Here is a 16,477-nt window from a genome sequence, read left to right on the forward strand (position 1 = left end):
CCTGTCCACACCTAACTGCCTCCTGCCTGGATCAGAAGAAGCTGCAGCAAAACCATGGCTTGTCTTAACCACCCTGATCCTGTGGTACCCATTTCAAGTGGTCCTGTCCGATTTCTTACTACGCATTTAAAACACATCCTTGAATCACTCCACTTAGTTCCCCAACAGCCCTACGAAGCAGGGACAGTTAATACCATTTCACAGAGGAAGGTCCCGAAGTTCAGGCTCCTCATCTCAGCGTCTTCTCTTCCCCCAACACCTCACCAACGACACACTCAACACTCATCAGCGCATTCTCCCCAACTTCATTCCCTCTCCAGGTAATTAAAGTGTATAAGCGAACAATTCAAGGTGCAACCGGGTCTATCCAAAGCCAACTTCCTTCAGGGGAAAACACACAGCGGCCGAGAAACCACCAGATTCAACCTCTCTGAGGCCTTCTCCACCCCCACTCCCAACCCCATCCTCCCACACCTAGTAGTACCTGGGCTGGGAGTTCCTCCAGTAGGTTCCACCGAGTCCTCAAGGGCTGCCAGGATCCCTAGGCTGTGGGAGCGGTTAGCCAAAAGGCACACCACTAAAGGACCCCAAACATGGTGGGTATAACTGGACGCACGGCAGGGAGACAGGACTCAGGACTCCAGTGGGAGAGTTGAGAGTGCCCAGGAGTTGACCGGCTCCTCACTTCTCAACCTCAGCCCTGACTTCCGCTCCTGCTCATAAAGGCAACTGTGCCCCCTGCCAATTAGAGGAGGCCAGCAAAGGCACCACCCTTCCTTCTTCCAGATATCCTCCTTCCACTTCCGGGTCAGAAACCCCACCCCACGCAGTGGAGGGGTGGAGCCAGCCCAGGTGGGTCCCGAGAGCCCCTTGCGAGCATGGCTCTTCCTACACTATGCTCCATGATTTCACCCTGGGCAGCCCTAAAGCAGCAACAGAGCAATGCTCATTCCAAAAACAAGCAACAGGTGCTGCATGTCTGGCTCTCACTGCCCGCCCCCCACTCAGGTGTTAAATATTTACCTGCATACCGGCCCCCATCTGCAACACATCACACGAGAGACACCAATCCACTGGGTGAGGTCAGGGGAAGGAGGACAAGTGGACATTTCTGAGGACAGACACCCCAGCAGCAGGGGAAGCTTCCTTTCCTGAGCTGGGAGTCTGGGCAGACATAGGGGCCCCCAGGGGCAGAGGGGATGGGGTTTGGGGAGAGAGACGGAAAGTTCGAGAAGAATTAGTGTTACCCAAGTGCTGAGGTTATGAACAATCAACCTCACATGTCCTGGCTCCAAACCAAGTGCTGCAAGCGGCCTGCACATCACCAGTCTGCAAGTCAAGATCTTCTCTTGGAGTAGCAGCCAAGGTCAAGGAGGGTGGCTGTCTGTCTTGCAGCCTCAGGTGTGCCAGGGGAAGGAAGGGAGCTCTGTCCCTCCCAGCACTATGTTCCTGGCTGCCTCTCCCCCACTCCTGCTGACCCCCAAGCCGGGACCAGGCAGGTGAGGAGCATTCCCCAAATGAGCTGGCCCTTCAAGGGGACGAGTTCAGGGTGAGGTTATGTCCATCAACTTTCAGGACAACATTCCTGGCTTATTAATCTCTCCCTTCTGTTGCGCAGGCAAAAGTAAACAAGCCTTTCTCAGGCAGCCTGGCTCAGGGGCCTTCCCTATTTAAACAACAGCAAGAGCCGGCAGGTTTGCAGGGGCTGAGTGTCTAGGTCCTCCTGCTTTGCTGGGGGCTGGGGGTTGGACGTGGGACCTGGTCTCCTGCCCATACCTCTGGCTAGACCAGCCAGACTGCAGCGGGAGCCCCTCATCTCGTCCCACCCCAGGCCAATGCTTGGTCCCTAGGGACATCCACAGTTCCCAGAGAGAGACAACGAGCAAGCAGAGGTATTTGGGGGCTGCCAAAGCCACAGACATTACTGCCAGCTTCAAACCTCACTCAGTCTCTCTGTGGGCAATGCTCTAGGTCACGGGGTCTGTCTGCTGCTTGCTGTGGCTGAAAACATATATTACAAAAAAAAAAAAAAAAGACTCCGAAAGAAAAATAAACAGCAGCCAAATCTAGAGGGGTCAGAAAAGTAAATGAACCAGCCAAGGTCTGCCAAGGGACACACCTCGCAGGCGGATGCAATAGGTGTTGGTAAACAGTTACTTGGCAATCTCAGGCCTGCTACAGAATGCAAAGCCACCGGGTATGCTACCGGTTTTTGTGGCCTGTGTCAAAATCTTAGGAGTTCCGCACTTGTGTTTGTGTGTGTGTTTTATCCCCCCCCCCCCCAATTTGTCCATTTCTTATTTGGAAGGAAAAATGCCACCCATCTCTGCAAGAAACCTAAATTGAAGCTGTAGGGCCTGGGGAGATTGGAGGAATGTGTCGGGAGGTGAGGCAGTGAAGAGGTGAGGCAGTGCGGAGGTGATGCAATGAGGAGGTAAGGCAGTGAGGCGGTGAGGGGGTGGCAAGACAGACCGCGCGCGCGTGCTAAGATCTGACATGCAGGAGATTGAAAGGTACCGGCCAACTTGGAAAACAACCTAAGACCAAAAGGCATCCTGTCCCCTCCTGGCTGCAGGCAGTGGACAGCCTAGGAACGGACGCATTCTGAATCTGTTTCCTCCATGTGCAGGGACTTCATTCTGAAACACTCAGGCCACCTCCTGGCGTTGCAGGCTCCCCCACGCCTCCTGATGGTGCTATCTGCAGAGGGTGGGGTCCCCAGAGTGGACACAGGTATTCATGCTGGAGCTCCCATACGAACTTATGGGAGGACCCCAGGACCAGGGCTCTGGGTACTGGCCTGCACTGCTCTCAACTGGGCACCCCCTCCCCAACCCGCCAACAGGGCTCTGTGCTCCCTGCATGCCCAAAGCGAGGGTTGTACAACTATTCTTGCATTAAGGACCTCCAAAGCCCAGGGAACACACCCTTCCCCAACCCCCCTAGGATTGTTCTGATGCCAAAATAAATACCAGTGGTCCCCAACTTACAATAGTGACGCTGCACAATTTTTCAGTGTGCCCACGACGCAAGAGTGCAAAGCCCAATGTTGGCCCTTTCCTGGGCTGGCAAGAGGCAGCACCACCATCTCTGGCCATGCTGGGTGGCACCCATCAACACTACCTGCATTGCTGGGCTAGGATGTGTATACCAGCCATCTTGACTCACGGCATTTTCAACCCACGATGGCTTTATCAAGATGTCATTCCACCTACCCAGGGCTACAACAAAGACCAAGCAACACCGATGTCCTCTCATATACACAGAGCTTAAAGGCTTACAAAGGCTGGGGGTGGCCCACCCACATGGATGGCTGGAGCCAGACTACTGGAGCCATCACCTGCTGCCTCTCAGGGTGTGCACTGAAAGGCAGCGGGAGTTAGGAGCCAGAGCTGTGAGGGGCACAGGTATCCCAACCACCACCACTAGGCCAAACACTCAACCTCTGCTTCTCTTCCCGACGATTACACATCAGGATCCAGCAGCAGGTGTAGTAACTAATTTTGAAGTCATCACAAACATTCAGAATACGAGGTCTACACCACCTACAACGCGACGCGAACATTGCTGTGACTCCTACCGACGACCATGCCACTGTCGCTGACGACAGTTACTTGGCTGCGATGGAAGCTTCTGGGCTTTGAGGACCGCTCTTTTTGTTTTCCACGATTAGAGTTCAGTATCATTCTTAGGAGCCTCAAAGACACTGCCTTCATCCTCTTCCTTGCAGCCCACGCAATGCCTGCTGGTGGGTGCAGGGGGCAACTAGGTCTTCTACTGCCCCTTCCACCTCGAACCCTTCCCACCCCACCCCAGAGCAAACAGAAGAACCGGGAAGCTCCAGGCTGGCTTACCTTCAGGCACCTCCACAGTGCTGGCCGTGGTGGTCGGCGGGGCCACGGGGATCTCTTTGGTAGGGTCAGAAGAGAGAGGGAGAGAAGGCAAGGCAAGACATTACTTTTGAGCTGGGAAAGGCAATAGGCCCAGCCTGGGCTCTTTCCAACCTTCCTGGGCCCCGTTCTCCCTGGTCCTCTCCCGTGGCTCAGGGAAGTGAGAAGAGCCTGGGTCAGGTCCTAGGGGTATAGTGGGAGGGGAGCTGGGCACCCTCAGAAAGCTGTCCTTTCCAACACCTGGCAGGAAGGTCATGGCTCCAGACTGTGCAGAGGCATGCTGGCAAGAAGGTAGGCATGAGCTGGCGGTCCTGAGGCCTTGACCTTGCTCTCAAGGCCCGGTGCCCACCTTTTACATGCACAGGGTCATCAACTCAGGGAGGGGATGGCAGACAGGGGCTTCCCCCTGGCCTTTCTAGTCCCAGGAATAGGTTCTCACACCATGGTGTACCTCTCCCTACTGAAGGCATTTACTTAGTGGTGATACAGGTGAAGAGGGTGAAAGGCTCTGACACAAGCAGGTAGGTTACTTGGCTTACTCTCTTTCTGCTTGAGAGAGCAATTCATTCCAGCTACCTGCTGGACCTGACCCTGTACTTCCTATAGCACCTCAAGCCAGCCGCCAGGCACCAACACTAGGTACAGCCTTACCATTTGCCACAAGTCCTCAGGGGACAGAGACCTTGAAATTCACTAGCTCCTTGGGGGTAATACTTACTTCCCTCTGATCCTGTCCTCCCCCACCAGATTCTAGGTTGGCTAGAGCCTGAAGCCTGGTGGATGGGGTTGAACCCCTTGGGTTGGGAAGCTAATCTGAAAGTTGCTAAGAGGGCTTTTGGAAGATTGGCCAGGGATCCACAGAATCCAACATGGAGCTTGATCTTGCTGGTGGGCGTTTTTATCACTAATCACCCGCAGGGACTCCCTAGAGTGTCAGGCCTTGCACCAGGCCTGTCCTTAACCCTAAAAGGCATCTATCCTGGTAACAACCTTCTAGAGGCAGGATGAGAATGCCTCTGGCTGCAAGTCCACGACTAAGGGTAGTGCCAAGAGCCCTGGAGCAACATGGAGCACTGGGCCTTGGCCTGGACACAGTCCTGGCTCACAGATGGGCACAGACAGCCTAACGCCTGGGCATTCTGTGGGTGCCTGGAGCTGGGGCTCTTCAGCAGAGGTTCGTGGTCATCACAGGAAAAAGCCTGGTGATGCAACCCAGATGGTCCATAGTGGAGACCACACCTGATCAGTCAGGCGAGGGGTGTTCCACATCAGGCTGCTGCCTAGCAGAGAAGAAGCCAGAAGATATCCCAAGGGCCCCCCTGGTGGCCATTGCTGGAGGAGGGGGTGTAAGCCCAGCTCTGTTTTGGGAGCCCCTGCACCAGCCATGTACTGTGGCAGAGTGCCCCCCTGCAACTTCATTTGTTAAGATTTACCCCCTTCTCTCATCCCCTCTCTCTTGGCTCCATTGCAAGGAATCAATAAGGCCAAGGCTAAGGAGGCACCTCTTGGCTGGGCTGGACCTTCCATCCAGAGCTAATTCTCAGGATACTCCTGGCTTTTCAGCGTGTCCCTGCCAGTCCTGACATATTGGAACCCTCTGCTCCAAGGTCTCTGAGAAGCTTCTGCCATCCTACTCACGCCTTCCCATATCCCAGCAACTCTGGAGTTAACAAATCCCAATGTACTTGGCTGGGGGGGGGAGGAAGGGGAGGCATTCCTAGGACCCTGAGCATGCCACATCCTTCATGAGGACCCTGGGTGCTATGTGTGGGGTTTCCTGCCTGGCCTCTCTCCAAAACAGCCTTGGGCTTCTAATCCTTTCTGTTCTGAACCCACCAAGGCCAAGGGTGCTACTGGAATTCCTGCAGTAGCACTGACAGCCACTGGTCCACTCCGAGTCTGGGGTCAAGGTGGAATACAGGGAGTAGGATGACATATGCTGTCTGCCAGAACAGAGACCTATCAACAAGACAGGGTCCCCAACTAGCTCTGCATGGAGCCCCTAGGCTGAGAGTCCCCCACGATGTTGGGGGGGTGTTACTGAGCAGCAAATACTGGACTGAAATGGTTGGCATTGAGTGCTAAGCCCACAATGGATGTCAGGAACTGGTATCAGCAAGGGGCTCCCCAACCCCTATCCAGGCCAGACACACGGGAGCGCAGGGTCGGCACGTACTGATGCAGGGGGCGATGGGGGAGCGGCTCTGCTGGTAGCCCTTGGCGCAGCGGTTGCAGGTGATGCCTGTCACACCATCCTTGCATGGGCACTGACCCGTGGTCTGGTTGCAGGTTTTGCCAGCGGCGCCCACAGGGTGGCAATCACAGGCTGTGAAGGAAACACAACAGGAGGGTCAGAAAAGCCAGAAGGGGCCTGTGGACCACTTTCCCGAGGGAATGAGCAGGGATGAGATGAAGGTGGAGGTAGAGGTGTGGAGGGCAGGCCCAGCCAAGCCCACATGCATTTCAGAAGCTCAGATGATGGCCACCCACCTGCCTGGACCCAGAGAAAGTAATATACACATGGACCAACTGGGGATGGTTTTGGTTATAGCCAGGAGGTGAAGCTGGGGAGTCCAGGCGAAGTCCCAGCAGAAAGCTTACCTTCAGATGTGTCTGCCTGCAGCCCTGAGTGTGCCTGAGCTGGGGATTAAGGATGTGGAGAGGCACCTGCCCCTCCCTCAACACACAGGGTAAGTCTGTGCGTTTCAAACTCTGCACTCAGCTCACTCCCCAACTCCGCATTTCCTTGCTGACCTTCTGGGTTGAGAAATGGGGTTTGGGGCCATTGAAGCCCCCTTTTCAGGGTCTGCCAGGTCAGAGGGTGGCCCAGGAAGGTGTGCACCCCTCTCTGCCCCTGCTGCCCTCAACCCTGCCTGGTAAGCCCAGTGATCCAAGGCCCAGGCTTAGGGAGCAGAAAACCTATGCATGACCTTCAGCACCAGAAAAGGATACAGTGATACAATAAAATTCTATTAAATAGACAAAGGCCAGAGAGGCCCAGGAACCTCCCAGGAAGGCAACAGTCAATCAAGAAGTTGCAGGCCCTGCCCTGGTTCTGAAAGAAATGCAGAGTTGGGGTGGCCCACCTCATCCTGTTTCATCCTGAGGGCTCCTTGTTGCCTGCGGAGCACCCAACCCCAGGAGGGGGAAAGTCCTCAGGGGCCAGCTCCATCAACACCATGATGTTCTGGGCAGGACAAGCTACTCCAGCAGGTACCCAGCTGCACCTGCCCCCAGCCCAGGCAGTGGCCTCCATCTGGGCCTGGGCAGGGAGCAGGGAAGACAGGATGGAGGCGTTCAGGAGAGGTGGGACGCTGGCTGTAGGAAGAATTTGTATAGCAACTTCAATCAACACTGCAAATCCCAGTGTGTTTTCATTCCCGACCAGACAAAAAGGTCTAGGAAAGTCCATGAGAGCAGAGATCCTAAAAAGAGTTAAAATAGAATTTTTCCAGCAAGTACAGCTCTGGGTAAGGGAGTGGAAATGCAGGTGAAAGGAGTGGACAATCAGAAGATTGAGGAAAAGGAGGGAGAGGAGCAGGAATGGACTTGTTTGTGACAGTTGTGTCTGCATGAGTGAATATTTCTAGAAACAGGGAGAGGGTCCTGGCTATGGATGACCCTACGGGTGCAGGAAGACAGGGGACACCATTTGAGAAAACAGTAAGCCAAGTAGGGTTGTGCCAACCTCGTCCCTTACAGATGGGAAACCTGACCCCTTAAAGCTGTCATACACTCAAATTCTTGCCCCATTATGTCTTGCTGAATGTACCACAATACACATATTTTGATGTTGGTTTATTTTCACCTTCTTGAAAGGCAAGGGGCGAGAGAGAGAGAGAGAGAGAGAGAGCGAGCATGAGCACAGTTTCCATCTGGTAGATGACTTGCCCATCTCCCACTACCTTCCCAAGCACATTAGCAAGGAGACAGATCAGAAGCAGAGTAGCCAGGACTTGAACCAGCACATGGGATGTGGGCATCTCAAGTGGTGGCCACAACCCCACCCCTGTTGCTGTTGTTGCTGTTTTACTTAATCAAAGAGAAGATCCAGCTTTGGTGGTCCACAGAGACACATTGAAAACACTGGTGATACAGTGGAGATGGCTGGAGATGGCCTTTGCCACCTGCTTGTGGTCTCCAAGATCTTTCTCAGTGATGTAAGGATGACTGAATAGGTTGCCTTGTCCAGCCCCTACAAGGGGGTGGTGACTCCTGGGGTCCAGGCCAATTGAGTTCCTTTGACCTTCTGGTCACCCCAACATCCATGCCAGGGCATCCTCCCCTGGGTGCTAACAGAACACAGCTGTGCACCCTTAACTTCTGGATCCTCAGACATGGCTGGAGCAGGGTCAGGAGAGGTGACAGCATCAGCAGCTGGGGTTTCAGAGCCCACCAGTCCAGGACAGCACCACCAGTCCAGGAGCTGGCTCAGGGCAAACTCTCCCGGGTGGAGGCCTTCCCAGCTGCCTGAGCTGGCTCACTGCCGAGAAGAGTCAGGTGCCAGCTGAGGTTTGCCAGAGCCAAGAACCAGCCCTGGGCACAGTAGAGGTCCCTCTGCATCTGTTCTGTGCGACAGATACTTCCTCTGGGCGCCTCCCCTCATTGAATATGAGCCCAGCCTGCCCAATGCGTTTAAACATTTTTCTGCAAAGTTTTCACAAAGAACCTGACCCAGCAGAGGTATCAAATCCTTGTCGTAGGAAAAGAAGTCATCAGGGTCCCCGAGTACAAGGTGGGGGTCACAGAGGGTTTGTTTGGGTCATTCCAGGGTGGCATGAGCATCATCAGGCTTCATTCTGCAGGTACCCACAGTGCACGCACATATGATGCAATGTACAGATTCCCACTACCTCACACACACAAAAACATGCAGACCGGGCAGATCCACATGGGCAGGCAGCCGGCAGGCTGAGGGAATGGGGAAAATGTGGAAGTGAGGCAGGTGGGGGGTCTCTCCATTTGCAAGGGGCTCTGGTGAGGGGAAGTCTCCCAGCTCCTCTGTGGGCATGGCGTGAGTCAGAGAACAGCACAGCCTGTGTTTCCTGCAAGCGAATCCATTGATAACTTCCAGGTCTCTGGAAGTCAGCCACGTTTTTCTGATAAGGGTCAAACCCCACCACAGGGGGTAGGTCAACCCGTGTGCCCGGAGCAGGCAGCACCTGACCATGGGAAACCACCTCCCTGAGGTCTTTTCCATCAAGCAGAGGGCAAGACCAGGCGGAAGCCCAAGTCCCTGAGAAGGCACCAGGAGTGGATTTCCCACGAGCCTCCCCATGAGACAGGGAATCCAGACAGGCCTGGCTCAAGGTGGTCACACGGGAACAGCTGAGGCAACTCAGGCCTGGCGATCTGCCTGACAATGACCCTGTGGACCTTGCTCTCTGCAGATGGCAGCAGGTGGCTTATGTGGAGGGACAGAGGCCAGCACCCCTGCTGATGTCCCTTCCAACCTCACAGTCCACAGCTTTGCAGGGTGTTGCTGCCTGCACCCAGCACTATGGCTCATGTATTGCAGTGTCCAGCCACAAGGGCAGGAAACAGGGCACCCCAGGCTCCTGCATGCATATCCTGATAGCCCTGCCCAGCCCAGCCCTAGAGCTTCTGCCCGCCTTCTGCTAGAATTGCCCTGTTGAGCCTGGATTGTTTGGTTTCAGAACATGTTCAGGGGGCTTCTGAGAGCCCCAAGTAAAGCTGACCTAAGAGGCAGCTGGTACTGCCCCCTGCCCCTGTGCCCATGTGGCAGCTTCTTCCTGCTGGGAGAACTGCAGGCCCAAGGCTGTCTCCTACCACTGCCCCTTACTGCCCCTTCACACCATTTCCTGAAGGTTCTAGCTCTGCAGCCTGTGGGGTCGTACTGGACGCTAACACGGTAGAAATCTTGGGGCAACTGCTTATGTTGGAACAGGAAGCCAGCATGTTACCAGCCTCTGTGAAGCCCAACAAGGCAAAACCACCACAGCACCAGCCCCCAGGACCATAACCCCACCTGCCTCTTACCTGGCCCAGGGTGATGGGCAAAATCTTAGCTGATCCTCCGCCTACAGCACTGGCAGCCTGGCTGCTCCATTTCCCATGGGAAAGCAGCAGAGGATGGCCTAAAGCTTTGGGCCCTTTTGCCCACATGGAAGATCTGGAAGAAGCTCCTGACTCCTGGCTTCAAAGCGGCCCAGTTCTGGCTGTCACAGCCATTTGGAGAGTAAACCAGTGGTTGGAAGATCTCTCTTTTCTCTCTCTCCCTTCTCTCTTTCTTAGTTTCCGCCTTTCAAATAATTTGTTTAAAGTTTGTATCTTTAAAAGTTTTTGTGCCAAAATAAACTTATCTGCTCAATCCATTCTCCATAAACTTTTTAAAGAATCTTCCTATTTCACTCATCTTTAATTGGGTTGTTTGTTTTCTTTTGAGTTGAGAGAGTTGTTGTTGTTTTGGCTCTTTGCTGTTTTTTTTTTTTTTGTAACATAGTCTGAATGCACATCCCCCATGGGATGGCCCCAGCGCTTCCTGTGACTACTCTGACAGGAAGAAAAGGTGAGTCAGGCACACCCTCCAGTCACTCTTCCCTGTCAAACCTCCTAGGGCTGCTAGCCTTCTTAGCGTGCCACCCACCTTCTCTCCAGACCCCTGTGAGCTAGCTCTGCCCCCACTCTCCTAAGGCTTTCCCCCCTCCCAAACACCTTCTGCTTCTAGCCTTTCCAGTACTTTCTGGAAAGTGTTCCTCTTTTCCACTTCCTCCTGGCTGCTCTCACCTCACACCCCAGGTCTCCTCCCAAAATATCATGACCTCAGAGAGCTCCTCCACAGCCACAAGGGTGAGCAGCATCATACCTCCATCAGAGAGCCAAGCGACTGTGTCTTTTCTGGTTACCATAGCAACCCAGGGTTCAGGAGGTACCGGGTGCTTGACAAACATCTGGGGACTCAAAGACAAGACTCGAACCCAATGGGCTCGCAGCTTGAGCTCAAGCTACTGCCCCCTGAACCTGCATACCTACAGGACAGGAGGAGGCAATCAGGCCCTGTAACCCCACATATCTGAGCTCAGCAGCCACAATCTCCACACTGGCATTATCCATGCTAAGGAGGAGTCAGGATTGCCAAAATCCACCATCATCCCCAGACTCCACACTTGAACTATCAATATCAACCTCCTCCCCAACCAGACCTGCCTTCCCACAGCAGTTGCTAATGAGGTTCAAAGAAATGCATATTTCAAACTGCCTGCCCCTGTCCCTCTCATTATGGCGTGGAGCACAGGAAGGGTGTGTGGTGGTAGTGTGGATGGGTAGAAGAGCCTGTCAGTACTAAACTGGGTGATCTGACTCCTAGTGATCTAATTAGCCGGAGGCTTCCTGCACCTGTTACAAAGCTGAATCATTCCCAGCAAGTGTGTGTGTGTGTGTCTGCACATGTGTGCAAGTGTGCCTACATCCACAGGTCTGAGGCAAGCAGGGGCTCGAGCCTGGGCCTCCTCAAGACTCCATCTGGATCCAAGTCCAGCTAGGGCAGGGAGCTCCTCAGATGTCACCTGGCATCTTTAGAACCCTGTGTGGTTGTGTCCAGCCTGACTACTAACTTGGAAGTCAGAGAGAGAGAGAGAAAATTCACCTACTGGTTCACTCTCCAAATGCCTGAAACAGCCAGGGCTAGGCCAAAACTGGGATTCAGGAACTCAATGTAGCTTTCCCATGTGTGAGGCTCAATCACTCGGGCCACCACTGCTGCCTCCCAGGCTCACACACCAGGTATTTTTTTTCTTTTTTAAGATTTATTTACTTGTTTAGAATTCAGAGTTACCCACTGAGAGAGGACAAAGAGAGAAATCTGCTGGTTCACTCCCCACATGGCCACATCAATCTAGGCTGGCATGGTTGGAAGCCAGGAGTTTCTTTCAGGTCTCCCACATTGATGCAAGCCCAAGCACTTGGGCCATCTCCACTGCTTTCCCAGGCACATTAGCAGGGAACTGGGTTGGAAGTAGTCCAGCTGGGACTCGAACCAGTGCCCACAGGGGATGCCAGTGCGTTAGATGGTGGCTTTACCCACCATGCCAGAGTGCCAGCTCCAAACCAGGCACCCCACTGTGGGATGCAGGTGTTTAACCATCAGCCAGCTGCTAGGCTTGAGCTCCTACATCTTGTTTGTCCCTTTAGCTCCTAACGTGCATAGGTCCTTTACTTAGAGCACACAACAACATTAGGGCAAACCCTCAGGGTCCTGACTTGTGTGGGAGTGGGCTGCCAATTCCACACCAGCCAGGGCTGGGTCCTTCCAGTTAGAGAGGCTAATTAATGTGCCTAGGAAATCAGTGGAAGATGGTCCAAGTGTCCAGTCCCCTGCACCCACATGACAGACCTAGAGGAGGCTCCTGGCTTTGGCTGGTCTAGTTCTGGCCATTGTGGCTAGCTGGGGAGTGAACCAGTGAATGGAAGATCTCCCCACCATCACCACCACCACCACGTGACTCTCTTTGAAGGAGGAGAAGAAGAATCCAGAATGAGAGTGACATGAGCACAGAGTCGCCCTGGGAGTCACGGGCACAGCACTGAGGCGCTTACTTCCCCCCCTCCCCTTTGCTACTCATGGCGTAATTATGGGGAGGAATGAGGGGTGGCTGGGAACTGAAGGAGCACAGGGAAGAGGCTGCAAGGGCTACTACGCGCTTGGGCCTGGCTAATGACTGCCTCGTCTGAAGACGCAGGCACCTTCCTCCTCCTCAGCAGCCTTTCTTCCAGCTCCCCGTTACTTCACACTCGCAGGGGGCAGGGCCATGAGAGACCCGACCTAGAGAGAGCTGCTCAGCGAGATGGAACGCCAGTCCTTTGTCCAGGAAGCCTGGAAGCGCCGGTCAATTTCTTCATTCTCATCGCGATTCGGTTCACGGGAGACTCCCCCAGAATGTCTTTATCCATCACAGACGGTTTGGGAAGATGATAAATTAATATCGCTATCAAAGGAGTCGGCCGCTGAAATGGTGCAATGGCCCAATGTCTTCTTTGCGCCCCTCTGGAAAGAAAGAGCTTCTCCCCCAAGTCCACAAAGGAGACAAATGGTTAACAAAACCTCCTATCTTGTGACAGATTCCAAGGCAAGTATCATTCACAGAGCCTTCACGGAGCAAAGGGAGAAATCTATCTCATCTGACTTTGTATGGGACAACAGCCCACACCATAATGAGGCCTTCCCAGTGCTGTGAAATTGCCCTGAATAGCCAGAGAGTGCAGCCGCCTGTTCCCTGGGCATGTTTATTACCGGTCTTTGTATGCACCGGCCTTGCCAGCCCCAGTTTGCTTCAGAAACTAGGGGAGAGGAGAAAGAAACCCAACAAATTTGTTGCTGTGAAACTTCCCAAATGAGGAACGGCATAATCACCCTTGCAACCGAACGCCCTTGCTCCAAGCTGGCCTTGTCTGGGTCCACCCCTGCTCGACCATGAACAAGGCCCCCAGCAGCCAATCGCCAGCAGTGTATGGGTGGCCTCGGCCCCCTGCCCAGAGCCCCTCCCGGGCCCTGAGACATAAGGGAGTCCACAGGGCCTCATGGCCACTCCCACACCAACTTGGGAGTCCAAGTTGTCCCAGTTCTTTCCTGGGAAGCAAAGAGAGGAAGGTGTAGCTTCCCCCGCCAGCCCCCAAAGGGTCTAGGATGGCTGGGAAGTTGATGGGGGGAGAGGAAGGCTCCCTGAGGCTTGAGGTGAGGAGTCTCTACACAGAGCCCAGACTTCAAGAGCGAGATGCTAGGACCAAAGTGTGTTTACTTCCGTAAGGCTTGGGAAGACAAGGCAAGGATGGAGCTGTGGGCAAGCCTGAGCCCCCCAGGAGAAAGTCTCAAGTGGAGATGGATACCCTGCCCCACTGGCATCTCAATGCCCCCCTAAATCCAATTCCTGACAAGGTCTCAGGTCTCTCTTGGGTGGAAGGCATCCCTCAGGGGAAGTCTTCACCTACCCTAAGGAGGTGACTCCAGAGAAGAGGGGAACAGAGAATAGCTGCCCAGTCTGAGAGCACACCTGCGGCACATGGCCTTACAATCAAGGGCTCTTCTTCACCAACCACGAGTCCAAATCCTTAAAGCGCTCTTATCTCGCCCATCAGAAGGCAGGGTCCTCGAAGCAGTAGTATCTTTTCCCACCAATCAGAAGCTAGGGTCCTTGAAGTAGCATGTTTCCTCACCAATCAGAAGACAGGTTCCATGAAGCATTGTCTTGCAGGCCGCCTTTCCCATTCTCTGTTCCGGCTCTTTGCCTGCTGAGAAATTCTCACCTGAAGTTGCTGCTGGTCAGCTTGGCTGGGGAAACAGCTCAGGCCATCCTTCCATTCAGTTCTCGTTCGGTAACCACCAGAAGCAGCCATCAGCAGTTGCAACCAAGAGCCTGCTTGCTGTTCTGGGAGCCACACTTCTCATCCCTTTGAGACTGACATCTCGTCTGGAGGAGGCAGACTGAGAGCCTGGGGTGAGGGGTGTTTGTGTGCAGGGCCGGTTCACGGGCCCCAGGCCCAGCTCAAGTCTTCCTGTCGCTGCTCACGAAGTTCTTCATGATTCTGGAATGCACAGCCTCCTGCAGACCACACCATCAGTCCTATACACAACTGCAACACGTGGTGAAGCACCTGTTAGGAAAGTGATGCCTTCCCTTCCTCCGTCAGCTGAGCAGTGGCCCGGGAGGGCATCCCTCCTGCAGATTAACACCCAGGTCTCAGACTGCCCACAGTTTTACCACCCTCCTGGATCAGGGTCTGTGGCATCCAGGTGACGTCCCCCATCCCTGTATGCTGACCCCTTAGAAAAGGTTGTCTTCTTGGGAACCCAAGTACCCTGGTTCCCAGAATTCCCAAAAATGAAAGGGAGGGGATGTGTGTTGGGGGAAACCCCATGTCTCACCACCCGCCCCCCCAGCATCACTCAACCTTCTACATCCTGCATTTCATCGGCGCCTAAGTCAGCTGGCTCCTACTTCCTCTTTTATTGGTGGGAGATAAAAGAGAAAAAAAAAGTCAAAAGTTACAATGCACTTGCTTCAGTGAACAGAAAGAGATTCTCCTGTCTCTTTTTTTTTCCAAGTAGAACTCTGCAGGTGGATTGTATATTCCATCACAGACGCCATTCCTGTGTGTGCTGGGGCTGGGGCAGCGGGGGCCCACCTCCAAAGCAGCAAGACTGACCGCGTGGGCTTCAGAAAAGAGAGTCCTTTGTCCCCTACCTTAAGCCTGGCGAACAGGACTCCAGCGCGTCCCTGTGGTATGCAGCACACCTGTGCAGAGAAGCTGGGAGGGGGCGGGGCAGGGTGGGGAGCCCGGCCCCCTCCCAGGGGAATCACACCTTCTCCTTTCTTCCCCCGTGAGCCATGTCTCCCTCACCCCTTTGTTTGGGCCGACACCTCCAAATACCAGCGAGTGTGTGTGTGTGTGTGTGTGTGTGTGTGTGTGTGTGTGTGTGTGTGTGTGTGTGTGTGTGTGTGTGTGTGTGTGTGTGTGTGTGTGTGTGTGTGTGTGTGTGTGTGTGTGTGTGTGTGTAAGAGACACAGATGATCTCAATCTCCACTCAAGTTATAGGGTGGGGGATGGGGGAAGGAGATTGTGTTGGCGTTGGGGGTGGTTCTAAAAAGAGAAAAGCAGCCAGGTGAAGGGCAGGGGAAGGAAGGGAAGGAGGGAGGAGCAGTGTGTGTGGCCACACCAGCCCTGCCTACCTCTGCAGGCCTTGCGGTGGGTGATGGCCTTGCTCATGTCGCGGTAATAGCCCTCCTTGCAGTAATGGCAGTGGCGGCCGGCAGTGTTGTGGCGGCAGTTGAGGCAGACACCCCCGCTCTTGCGCCCCGAAAGCTTGTAGAGCTCCATGTTGAAGCGGCAGCGGCGGGCGTGCAGGTTACAGTTGCAGGCTGTGGAGGAAGACAGGGAGAAGCACTCAATCTGGGGTACTAGCAGGACGGGCGCCAGAAGGAACCTGGAGGGAGCGATGCTGCTCCCCAGCAATCCACACACATACACAATCCCCCTCCTCTCTTCTCCACCGCTGGATGATGGGGGAGAGGGCGATCGCTGGCTCCAGGAGCCGTCCCTTGATTCCCCCTTCAGCACCCTTTGGAATATAGCCCCCCCAAAATTTGCACGTTGAAATTCGAACCCCCAGTACCTCAGAAATTGCATTGGGAGACATGGTGTCTAAAGTGACCAAGTGAAAAAGTCCGTACAAGAACAGAGAGAGACAAGGCAGCCACCGAGGCCTCGGGAGGCAGCAACCCAGGCCACACCTTCATCTCGAATCGCCAGCCTCTAGAGCAGGGGTGGGGAATATCCGCCCCATGGGGCCAAGAACTCATTTGGTCTGGCCCTTCTGCCAAGGCAACTTGCAAGTGGGACTTAAAATTCCATAAACCTAAGACAGCAGGCTAATTTCTAGGTTGATAATTGTGTGTGGCCTGCGAACAACATTGTAAATATCCAAATGGCCCTTGGCTGGATCAAGTCTTCCTGCCCCTGCTCGGCAGGGTAAGAAGAGTCTGGTGTGTAAGGACCACCACCCCTCCTCACACTTCCTCCACCCCCAAATCCTGGGTGCCTGCCACAGCGGCTGAGCAGACCACCACACAGCT

General features: G+C 54.3%; 1 protein-coding gene across 1 annotated transcript in view; it reads right to left on the reverse strand.

Moving 5' to 3' along the window:
• The window catches only part of NTN1 (netrin 1), a 139,781-nt gene that overhangs the window by 36,544 nt on the left and 86,760 nt on the right, over positions 1 to 16,477 (reverse strand). Inside the window, exons 2-4 of the mRNA XM_041001039.1 lie at positions 15,575 to 15,763; positions 6,067 to 6,216; positions 3,855 to 3,908 (exon numbers count right to left, since the gene is read on the reverse strand). Coding sequence (XP_040856973.1) covers positions 3,855 to 3,908; positions 6,067 to 6,216; positions 15,575 to 15,763 — 393 coding nt within the window. The remainder of the gene's footprint in view (positions 1 to 3,854; positions 3,909 to 6,066; positions 6,217 to 15,574; positions 15,764 to 16,477) is intronic.

This window comes from Ochotona curzoniae, unplaced genomic scaffold (assembly GCF_017591425.1).
Source record: "Ochotona curzoniae isolate NIBS_2020 unplaced genomic scaffold, NIBS_Ocur_1.0 scaffold_2453, whole genome shotgun sequence".
NCBI classification, from domain to species: Eukaryota; Metazoa; Chordata; class Mammalia; order Lagomorpha; family Ochotonidae; genus Ochotona; species Ochotona curzoniae.